General features: G+C 42.2%; 1 protein-coding gene across 13 annotated transcripts in view; it reads left to right on the top strand.

Annotated features, from left to right (window-relative positions):
* LOC138204324 (sickle tail protein homolog) overlaps positions 1–12253 on the top strand; it is a 107211-nt gene that overhangs the window by 18771 nt on the left and 76187 nt on the right. For 7 of the 13 annotated variants that reach the window (XM_069159490.1, XM_069159493.1, XM_069159491.1 and 4 more), the window contains exon 1: positions 2055–3080. The exons of 1 other annotated variant lie outside the window; for it this stretch is intronic. In XM_069159490.1, coding sequence (XP_069015591.1) covers positions 2738–3080 — 343 coding nt within the window. In that variant the 5' untranslated portion in view covers positions 2055–2737. Of the gene's footprint in view, positions 1–2054; positions 3081–12253 lie in introns of those variants that run through there. 5 more of the 13 variants (XM_069159504.1, XM_069159503.1, XM_069159501.1 and 2 more) reach the window with 2 other exon arrangements.

Genomic DNA, 12253 nt, shown 5'->3' with positions numbered 1-12253 from the left:
CTTTCATTTACTCCCAGCATGTACACAGACGCACAAATAGCTGCAACCATAGTATGAGAGAGTTACCATTTGCTCACTCAGTGGGACCTATATGGAGTTTTATCATATAACGACCCCCCCTAACCGCCTTTTTTTTTTTCTTTCTTTTTTTTTAAGGTTTGACATAATCTTTAGTGCTACAATTTTGTAAACATTGTCGAGCTCTCGCCAAACGGCTGACGCACAAATATAATCTGACACAATTCTAATCTTATGGTAATGTCTGTCGCTTCTTCACTTTTCCTGTCTTTCCAAAATCCATCAGACATGTAGCGGTTCCCGTGAGGTTCTTAGCCGTCCGATTTTGTCAGTGAACTATTCATTGGGAAAGTATGTAGGTCAATCTTGCTCTTTGCTCTTTATCTAAAGCCATACAGATATGTGGCTTTATGATTAATATTTAATATCTATATGATCAGTGATGGCTGTCTTCATATTCAGACAATCATTGGGAGTGTGTGTGTGTGTGTGTGTGTGTGTGTGTGTGTGTGTGTGTGTGTGTGTGTGTGTGTGTGTGTGTGTGTGTGTGTGTGTGTGTGTGTGTGTGTGGCAGGCGGGTGCTTGCTATGGAGGAATTGAGCAAATCTTTTGTAGTGCATGTCTTTTTTTTTTTTTTTTTAAACCTCAAAACCTCTGCTCAATAGTTCCAAACATAGCAGTGGATTAAACATGGCAGCACATGCGGCTTTTCTGTACTGGGACTTCTCCGTTTTTTGATATCTGAGTGGCACAGAACCAGTTCAGAGGGAGAGATCGTCCCTGTGTAAATCTAAGCCCGTGGCCCAGTCCATGTGGATTGTTGCTCTTTTATAATGTGTTGCCTGGTCACAGCTGATCCTTTCGCTCACTGTAATCCATTTTCTGATGTTCAGTCAGTGAGCACGCAACGGCGTCCCCGTGCGTGATATCACATGTCCAGTTTGCATGCCGTAGCCTATTACACAAGTGTCACACGCGCACGGCTCCAAAATAGGCTGACCTGTCGGAAATGTCAATGAATTAGACAAGTTTATGGGATGTTTTTACTCTCTAAAGACTGCATCAGCAAAATGTGTCTAACTTTTAAAAAAAACAATCGCCATGAAATCTTTCCTTTATGGTTATTTTTGCTTCTTCTGCGCCTCCCCCACCGTCATTGATTCATACTTTTAATGTGCCTGTCTGGCAATGAGCTCTGAGAAATTTCTGTGGGTCAGACAACTGTTCCATCCCAACACTTGTCAAAAGATAAGAAATGTTTTTTTGCTTTATGAGAGAAATTGAGTGTGGAGGATGAGACGAGGATTTGGTTTTTTTTGCAGCACAAAGGGTAACAGAGAGAGAGAGAAGTGTCTGAAAATCTGATCTTCTATGCTTTTTCTCTCCCAGCCAACTTCTGCTCCCCCCTTTTCTTTTTCTTCTTCTTGTCACAGCCTGTGTCTTCGGTGCAGCAGATCAGAATAGCTTCGTGGTGTGTGTCTTGCACGCACACACACACGTGCACATACATACACACACACACACACACACACACACACACACACACACGCACACACACACACATACACACACACACACGCACGCACGCACGCACGCACACACACACACACACACGCTGTTACGTACCCCTCCGTAGCGCTCTTTAATTCTCTGTAAATTCCAGCACTGAGTGTGTTGTGCTGTGCGTGTGTGCATTCCTGCCTCTGGTAGCCTGAACATCTCATCACATGTGAGCAGTACGGGCTGTCTGGATTTGAATAACTCGAGACCGACAGAGGAAAAAGATGAAGAGAGAGGAAAAAGGAAGGGAAATAGGACGAGGTGAAGTAGTGATTGTACCAGAGAGTGGCTCTGAGCGGGTTGGCTGATGACGTGAAGAGCTGCACGCACATCTGGAACAGCTTGAGCAGCTGCACCTGAAAGAGAAGGGCTCCTCCGCTAAGCCTCTACCGACACTTTCTCCCTGGTGCTTCCCCCCCGCTCCCCCCACCCTACCCCCCGCCCCCCTGTTTTCTCTTGCAGTCTCCAAATTTTTTTCTTTCACCGCCTGCCGGAGCGCCGGGATGGTTACACGCTGTGCATCAGCAAAGAAGAGCAAGTGAACCGAAGCGAAAGAGAAGAGGGGAGACAAGGCACAAGAGGACGGTAACATGGGATAGAATTATGAAGCACGAGGTAGGAGTTGACAACCATATTATGAGTGCAAGTAAAGAAGAGAGGGAGCACGAGTGTGACACAGAGTGAGGCAAAGAGGGGATTAAGAAGCCGGAATGCGCTGACACTGGAGACCTGAGTTTCTGTTTGCATTCGGCACGGCACATCCTGTCACTCCACAGGTTTGTCCACACATACACCGATTTACCAACACACACTCACTTACACACACGCGCGCGCGCGCGCACACACACACACGCGCACACACCCACTGTTTGCTTTGGAGGATGATCCCAGAAGGCCACGCCAGGAGAAGAGAACACCTTCCAAGGAGCTATTAACCCCCCCCCCCCCCACCCCCTCACCCTCAGTTTGCCTCCCACCCGGCTTCCCAAAAGTGCCCTCCCTCCGGCCCTCTCAGCCTACCTGCACTAGTCAGAACACGCTGGAGCCGGAGAGTCACCCTCACTGAGAGCTAAGAAACCCTGGATTGCCCATGGGACACAGCTGCAGTCATACCGGCTGAGAAAGACAGAGGAGCTTTACTGATCCGCTGACCTGCAGGATGTCTAAAGCCTCGAGGCTGGCCCGGCCCCCCTCGGCAGCGGCCGGATCCAAGCTGCCCTCCCCGAGGAAGGAATGCCCTGGCACGGGCGCTGCGGCCGGTCGAGCCCGGGGGCTGAGCGTGGGGGAGAAACTGATGAGGGCAGGTAGTGATGGTATCCTGAACAGACAGAAGTCTTTAACGGCAGCGGTGCCACCGGACAAAGCACAGAGTGAGACCCAGGCTGAGACTCAGGCCCCCAGCCAGAGTCCAGGTGAGAAGGGCCAGAATGTAGAGATGGTCCCTACCAAGAGCAGGATCAGCCCACCTAAAGCCTTGAGTCACCAGCAAGGCTCGGTACAGAGTAAGTACTGAACAGACCATGTATTATTATCTTGTGGTTTTCTGTCTATTGTTCACATGTCACGCTTTTCACATTTAAAATGTGATCTGTCCACATTTCAAACTGATTTGTCATCCATGTAATGTCATACTAAGGGCACATAAGTGGATTTGTTTGCATATACAATCATCAGTGGTCATTCTCATTGGTAATAAAAAAAATTCTGGATTGCGGAAAGTGATTTTGTCCTTTGTAGTTTTTAGTTTATTTTGTGTACATGTTTTTGTTTTTTTCCCCCTGCTTGTTGTGTGTCCATTTCCATGGCAGTTCATCGTATTAAGATGAAGTCTTCCCTTCTGTGATCTCTTCCATGTCTTGGGACAAAGGATAGGGTGCCCATGTCAAGCATCGGCTGTTAGTAAGCTCCAAAATAGCACTGAATTAAAAAGGAACTGGGGTGTACCGGCCAAAACTCTCCACAGTGAGACTGGAGACAGGATTTTATGACTATTATTTTATCCCTCTTGACAGTCGCATTGCCATCAACAGAATAGGTCTGTGCAGTTGGACATCTGGTTTGGTCTACTTGGTTAGGTTTAGGAAAAGATTATGGTTTGGTTTGAAATAAATACTTTAGTTACTTTTGTTAAATAATTGGTGTAAGTCAACCGTGACTTTTGTTTTGACATGGGACACGACAGCAGTCTCCTGAGGGAAAGTTCTGTGTTTAATCTGTCCAACCATTCCCGACCTCCTCCCTGCGCGGACTGTCACTCTTTATATTACATCACCTAAAGTCATAATTACTACGGGCACTGCAGGTTGCAGTAAATGTAAATATGGGTTGTGTTAATTATTAATCTGGTTGCATGGATGACCTATTGGGTCATGTTTTAGGAGATTACCTTCCTCTTGTTACAAGGTACTGGGAGTGAGTTCTTGCATATATTTGATTTTCCAACCAGATATGACTTTTTGTTGTGGCAAATGTTGAGCCGTGTTCAACTTTTTAGTTATAAAATCTTTTTCCCCCCCCTGTGCTTCCTTAAGCCTACTGTGGTAATGTAGTCGTCTCTTTGAAATGAATCGGGAAGCAGTACTATTATCCTCTGAACTCTTGATGGAGCTGAGAGAAATAACTGCTCATGGGATTTCTGTCACTGTCCCACTGCGTTGGTCTCTGTTGGGGGCAGATTTCAGAAAATGCGGGCAAAAAGGTTGACGAAAGTGGTCTTATCATTCCCCTTTGACCCTCTCACTAGATTCTCCAACTCTGTAGGGATGTCAGCTTTCATGTCACGTCAGGGCACAGCCAGCTCACACTGTCAAAGGCAAATTTACCGGGATTGTGTAAGAATGAGGGGATTATGAGGATGAATTTGTTTGCTCTGCCTATATACTGTTATTTGCTGTTAAGAGCCTGATTGACAGATTCAACTTTTTTCTGCTCATCTCTTGAAATGTTTCCTGTCAATCACACTTGAATCACTCTTGACTGTTCAGCTTGTAGTCAAAGACAGCAGCTGGGAAGCATAAGGATTTTTTTAAGTGTGGGGGTGACGTAGATGTAGGCAACAGGGGTGAGTCAAGTGAAAGAGTGACAGAAAGAGGTCAGGAATGTGCGCAGGGCATGCTGGGAAATCAACAGGTCTGGAGCTTTGTCTGTGTGTGAATCCCTCCCTGCAGTAAAGACAGGTTATGGGTTATAAGGGGGCAGGTTTATACTGGAAACCAGATGTTCTTGTCTCTGCAGCTTCCAGTCTCCTGTTTAAACAAATAAATGGTCTCTCTGCGGAGCTGATTCACTTCTTCAGGGTAGGGGTCAGTTTCAGAGTTGAAACAACACTGATCGAGTTAACTAACCTCTCTCCCCAAAAAAACTAAACAGAATTTGGATCTAATGTTTTTTTTTATTTTTTTTTAATTTTTTTATGGTACATGCGTGTTTGTCGGAGGACATGGAACGTGTCATTTTTCATTATTTTTTTTTTTTCTGGCACAATTCTTCTGTCCTCCCTCACTCATCCTTTTTTTTTCAACTTTTGCTCACTTGTGTTTCTTTGTCTTTCTTCTCAGTGACGTCCTCTCCACTTTTGTTTCTCAATGAGTCTTTCTCCTCTTCATTCCTTTTCTTCCTATTGTCTTTTGACAGCATTTGAATCAGTTATTGAAAGATGACACCCCCCCATCCCCCTCCTCTCTCACTCTCGCTCAAACACAGACACACAATCATGAACTCACAAAAGAACCATCAAAAAGAATAAATGAACGTGTATCCTCTGCATTTCTCTTCTGGTCCTACTGTGCATTTTCAAGGTTTGAGTTTTTCTCTTGTGCTTGCGAGAACTCTGTACATTTCTGGAAAGTGACTTTGAAGTTCCACATTGAAAAGGTGATGCTCCAGCAGTCCGGGCTGTCTGGAAACTTGCTATACAGTTGACTGATATCACAACCCTTTGATGTGTAACACTTTATTTTTACATGCCATCCAATGTCTTCACTTTGCTGTTGACTACATGGAGCCATGTGCAGCTGGAGTATCTGGATTTAAAATAGGCCAGGACAATTAAATGCCCTTTTGCTGCAGGATAACAGGCAACTCATCATATTCCCGACTCACTTATGGGTTGTATACAAACAAGGCTGGTTAATGTGTGTGTGTGTGTGTGTGTGTGTGTGTGTGTGGGGGGGGGGGGGCTCTGACCGTGCCAGGTCTCCATCTCCCAAGCTAATGCCAGTTACAGGGCATGACGGCAGCTAAAGCACAGGCCCACAGGGTCAAACAGAGCTGATGCACACAGTGCTGGCAGACAATAAGTGCATGTGACAGGTGACATTTCCACTGTGTGAAAGCTTCAGAGTTGACTGCGGCTCGCCAAAGGGCCCAATTTCAGTCTTAAAAGTGGAAGCTTCCACCGAAAGCGAAATCCATTTGACATTTTTTGTCCAGAGAGGATATAATACGAGTCTCAAGAACACATTCAAGTTAAGCTTTCTTCTGATCCTGTGCAACATTACATCAAAACACTGTTAAGGAACACGATGTCATATTTCTTTTGACATTTCTTATCCCGGATATACATGTCTAGTTTTGCTTTACTTATTAGCAAGTTCCGCAATTTGCCAAAAAGATGCAGAGACCGATACGTGATTGTGAAACCTCCATATTTCTGAGAAGGTTTTGAAAAAGATTTGAAACCTGACTGTAAGGTTTTGCAGCTACACAAAGTTGGCACTGATGTTGGATGATAACACCTGGCTTTCAAAATCCTTTCCAAGGGTGGTGAATGTGGTAAAGGTCAATGTTCTGTGTAGAGCCGTCAAGTTCTATACTTTTTGTTTCAGACCTTTTGTTTTGTATATTCTATTGATCCATCAATTATGTTAAGCTATACTGCACACTCATTTTACAGCTTTTCTTTGGATATCCTAAAGTGAGATTGTACAACTTCTGTTAAACAGCAACCACTTTGGCAAGTAAAAGTTGAGATATGGCAATTACTAAAACATAGTGTAAAATAGTATAAAACAGAAGAGTCAACAAGATAATTTAGTCTATGATGTCAGTTACACCAATCTCTTCTTAAATCTAACATTGCCAATCAAAAGTTACACAAACAGTTATAACAAAATTATACCGCCAAAATAATTCAGTGAAACGAATGGTGCATTTTATTACGTATCCTTTCCACATTTCATTTGAAAAGGGAAGAATATGTTATTTCTTCTTGAAAAAGTCCCATCGCCTCATCCTGAACGCTTTTACTTTCCATCATTGAAGACCTACCTGTAAACATTCAACTCCTTTTTATTCATAAAGTGCCAAATCACAACATAATTCAGCACAGTGCAATTTACATAGAAAGGTCAAGACCTTATATCAGAGAAAAACTGAAACATCAGCTAAAACTTTTGTACAAAACTAACTTGGCAAGACTTAAGCATATGGAAAGGTCAAGGTCTGGAAAGACTTGTTGTTAATAACTTAACCTCTCTGTTGTTCTCATATCAATCTGTGCTATCTCCAAACGGCCCAGACTCTTCTCTGTCTGTCTTCACCAATTTAAAAGTTTTTTTTGAAGCTGCTGTATAATCATATGTGTCCTTTTGATGCTACGACCCATCAGTCAAAGCATTTACTCTGGAGATGCTCTTGAGATAAAGTCCCTGCTCAGATCCTGCATGACCTCGCGTTCTGCTGATTGAAAAGGTGAGTCAATAAAAGAAATTGAACACTGCGGTTAGAAAGGGGGGAGGGAGGGAGAGATCGTAATCTTCGTCTGCATTTCCTGAACATCATCCAGACGCAGGCACGAGTGCTCGCATTTTGTTGTTTCTTGCCTCGCACGGTTTTGCGAGATGCGTTGCCACATCAGAATGCGCGGTGTTGCTTCAGCTTGTTTTCAAGTTTTGGAGGTTATTAAAACATTCGAGTGTTTTAATGTACATGTGTGCTTCGACCCGTTGACAACGGTGTGAACAGCATAGGGACTTGAATCACTGGCGAGAGAAGTGTTGCACGCTCGTACATGCTCACTGTTCAGTACACCATGTCAATTGAGCTGGAACATTCACTGTTAACAGTCTGTGAATGGTGTGTATGTGACCGACTTTTCTATTTTTTTTTTTTTTTTTACAGATGCCGCCTTACTTCCCTTTAGAAAAAAAGTTGAAAAAACAGCTTAGTAGGATGGGAATGAGTTTGAGGATTGGGGATGTGATCATCATTTCTTTGACTTTGAAGCCAAGGGTAGGGATTACATTAATTACAGTCTCTCATGACTTTTAAAACCACCAGTTGTCCCAGACGTTTTCTAATTTGACAACTATCAGACAGATTACAAGAGTTATTAAGAACACAAAATGCTTCTTCGGCACAACAGTTGTCACTAAACCGATATCCAGTTCAAACTCAGCACAAATCCATTTTAATTACTTTATCTGTTTCAGAATTGGATCAATCTGGCACGCTGCGGAACTTCTAGAAAATGTTTTTTTCTATTCTGCCAAAAGAGAATTTGAGGAAGTGAGTTGCAGTTACCGTACTTGGTAAAATCCAGACTTTCCTTTTTTGAGACGAATTGATGTCCGTTAGTAGGGGGGTTGAGCAAACGGCCCACTCTCACTTTGAATCAAGCAGTCACAAACTTTTATTGGATGGAGTCATATGATTTGACTTACAGTTACAGTGTATCATGCTGTTCTTGTTCCTTTGCATATGACTGAGAAATTATGTTAAATCCTTTGCTCCTGGTGCAAAAAGTTGTACCAGAATATCTCCGTAGTATTTTAGAACGGACCACATGATGAGTGAAGAATAGTGGCAAGAAAACTACAGAAAATTCAAAAAGTCAAACCTAAAAATGAACATGATTAAAAGGAGACAGCATCTATTATCTTCCTCTTACCCACTCAGATATTTGTTTTTGTTGAGGTTAATGGATTTGTCCCTCTATTGACTGAGGTGAATTAGGAGTCTTAAAAAGTTTTGACAGAACTTTTCTTCCAAATGCCGCAAGGGAGGAAGCGACAATGCCTTGATGTTTTCTCAGCTGTTGGAGACAACTTACCTTTGTCCTTGGCTTGTCAATAAGTACCCAGTGACTGAAGAGAAGTCCAATGAGTCATTAGAGGTTTGCGAGTAGGTGAGTTAATGGTGTGTTCATGGACCTGGGGTCTGTGAGAAGTGAGTGGATGTGACTCATCTGTAGAACAGAAACAGATAATAATTGGGCTACTGAGCGAGAAGAAAGAGCTTTGGTTATGTGACTACTCATGAGTGTGTACTGTAAATCCCCCTGGTGTGTGTTTTTCTTTTGGGGGTTTAGCTCGGGGCAACGATGCTTCTTCCTGAGGCGGTGCGGTTCTCAAAGAGAGACAGCGGAGGGGATTGGGTTTCTTTGCATGTCAGATTAAGGATAAAACAAAAACCTTAAATCTTGTTCATGCCCGCCCTGACTTCAAGTTCCTAGGTTTTCACTTGTTGATGTCAAACTGATTATCATGTCGACATCTTTTGCATATTTACTTTCCGCCGTGGCGGGCCGTTTGGCTCGATTACACAGCAAAGTCTTCAAAGCTAATAATGCAAATGTGGCGTGAAATTCCCTCAAAACCAAACATCTCACTACTAGATTGTTTTTTTCTTTTTTTCTATTTAATGTAGCGTGCATGTGTGTTCTCGCCCAAAGCATAACTGTGGTTAATTCACCCAACTGAGGGGTGTAAGCGGATGCAAGCACTCCCTCGGGGTTTCCTCTCAAAGAGTCGACGGAGAAATCAATATCTCTCCACCTCGCCTCTTACACTCCTCTGCCCTTCAGGCAAACGTGTGTGTGTGTGTGTGTGTGTGTGTGTGTGTGTGTGTGTGTGTGTGTGTGTGTGTGAGAGAGTGTGAGTGTGAGTGTGAGTGTGAGTGAGGGTTTTTCTGCCTGTCTATCTGGGTGGGCACGAGTCAGTGTGCACAAAAATGGCTAAATATTCACACACTTTTATCTCTGGAGTTCAGACAATTTCAATTGAAACTCCTGCTATGTTTATTTCTCACGTAGACATGGTGTTTCTGGGGACTGGAATTTCATTAATATTTTTGATTAAAATTACATTAATAGTTAGCGTTGCTATCAGTTATTCGTCTGTGATTAGGACTATTCGGTTTGGGTCATTAAAACAGATTTTGTGTACATTTTGCTAGATAGATGGATAGTTACTTTATTAATTCCGCAATGGAATTTTTTTTCACTACAGCAGCATTTATAGATACAGGGTAAAGCAATACAAAATAACTGAGTAAAAACATATTTAATATAAAAATGGACAATATATCCAATAAAAATAGAATAATATTAAATTAAACTAACTAAACAATATGGAATATATGGACAGAGTCATTTTCTCCAGGTAACTGTAACTGTTCCTACTCTTGTTTCTGTTTGTTATCACTTCTTTAATTCTTGGTGAGGAAGTGTATTTTCCGTTGCTCTTTTGAAAACCATCTAAAGATTTTGAAAGAGAAAGCAACATCTGACGAGTGGTGTCACTCCACTGTATGAGTGTATAGATATGAACCACATGATCCAGCATGGAGAAGCTACCGCCAGCTGTACGCTCTGACAGATGATTACAGAGCATGTGATGTTGCTTAAGACTGGGGTGAATCTTGGTCAAACACAAAGTGCATGTCATGTGATGTGTGATGTGTTTGTGTTTGTATGTCCAAAGCAGAAAAGAAATTTGCCATTTCATCGGGGAATTTTTTTTTCTTTCTATTGTCACTTTCTTATAGACTGAAAGAGTTTTTTTGTTTTTTTTATATTAAGCTAAAGTAATCATTAAAGGGAACTTGTGAAATTGTGGGCTAGAAAAGCTTGGGACCTACTGACCTTTAGTTGACACTTTATGGCTGAATGCTCTTTGTGTAAATAACGAACATCCTAACACTGAAAAGAAAAATCAATCATTGTGTGTTCAGACTTTTGAGTGAAACCACATTGTTTGGTTTGTTCCAGTCGATTTCTCTGTGTACTAAATGTGGTCTGTTTAAAGAACAGAGAATATAATTGTTTTGTTTGTTGAAATCCTTCAAATTTAGTCCCTAAGGCCACTTAAACCATCCGAATTTCATAGATGGTCAGTAGAAGGAAAGTTGGAATTTGAGTTCTGTCCTGAAATGGAGCATTTAGGGTCATTTCTCAAGAGCATATTTGTGTTTTTTGGTGAGGAAAAGAAGCAAGTAGCAACATGAAACTGTCGCACCTCAATTCATTGTTGAGGATGGAGAGAGCACTCTGTGTGTTTACTTCTTGGTTGACCCCTGATCTTTGTTAAAGAAAATGGATACGTCAAGTTAACAGAATGTCACATCCACACTGGGATGAAATTCACTTTGTGCTCAGTAAATGGTTGTTATAAATTTTAAAACGGACCCATCGTGCTTGTCGAAAGCACAACAGTCATTTTGGATTTTCCTTTTGACTCAACCCTATTGTCTTCTGTGCTGTTTTACTGCAACAGCGGCTTTTAGTGCCTCAAAAGTGCCCCCGTCTGCCCCACTTTCCAGCACTGAAAGTGACAGAAGACTATGAGCATATAATATCTGGTGCGACAGTCACACAGCTCAGCAAACAAACAGGATGAAAGGAAACTTTCTTATAATACTGCTTGTTGATGAATCTTCATGTGTGATTGTAAGACTGTACGTGTGTACAAAGCTTCTTTTTTTTCTTTCCGATAAACCTCCTGTATTTCAGTTCATCTGTGTCAAAATATATTATGTTGCTAAACCTTTTTTTCTGCCAACATGTCATTTAATATCACTTTTGAGCCAGCGAATTGTGTTATATTCTCAGGTGCTTTTTTTGTAACGGCTTGATTAAATTATATGCAGGGGGGGGGGAAGAGTGAAAATGAGTTCCAGGATGCCTGATTGGGAGCTCGTGGTTCCATCAGGAGCAACACGTTCCTCTTGTGTCTTAGCCAAGGCGCTGGCTCGTAAAGATTATTGATGAGGTACACCATGTGATACGTGTGCTGAGCAGGATGAGGCAGCATTAAATCTCACTGATGTATAGACCCCTCTTTTTCTCTCTTTGCCTCTGCGTCCTGTGACAGATGAAGAAGAGAAATTAAAAAGGCAGATAAAGCTGGTTCAGATTTATCACGGTCCATCGCTGTGTCTACGTGCCAGCGTGTGATTGTGTTCAGTTGCAATTCTGAGACGGTACAGACAGGTACATGTGTGGACATGTATTTAATAAAGCCTGATGTGAAATTAAAAAAAAGTTTGTTTGCCTTACGTTGTAGTTACCGTGTGGTTGTTATGGAGGTTTTATCGACCCTTACCGCATCTGTTTCTCAACCGCATCTGTTTCTCAGCAGCAATAATGTGCCCTACATTACCGTTACTATACGCACTGCGATGCATGTGTAATAAGTAATCGCTAAAGTAGCACTGAGTGAAGCACACTTTTGGCTGCTTCAGGTTTGCAAGATGACACACGCATAAATTGTATTTACTGGAAGTAACTGTTGCAGTAAGGGGGAAAAAAATGTCCCCTTTAAGTATGTCTAAATATGATAATTCAGGCATTTCCCTCTGTTGGAGATGAATTTTAATCTCAATATTTTCTCACTGAAAAATCCAAACTATTCGCAAAAGCACCGTGTTCCAGTTTCTCCACAAACCCAGTAGCTCA

This window comes from Embiotoca jacksoni, unplaced genomic scaffold (genome assembly GCF_022577435.1).
Source record: "Embiotoca jacksoni isolate LCO1_2020_lvr unplaced genomic scaffold, fEmbJac1.0.p SCAF_25, whole genome shotgun sequence".
In the NCBI taxonomy this organism is placed as follows: domain Eukaryota; kingdom Metazoa; phylum Chordata; class Actinopteri; family Embiotocidae; genus Embiotoca; species Embiotoca jacksoni.
Note: the sequence above shows the minus strand (reverse complement) of the source record. Positions and strands in the feature narration are given on the sequence as shown.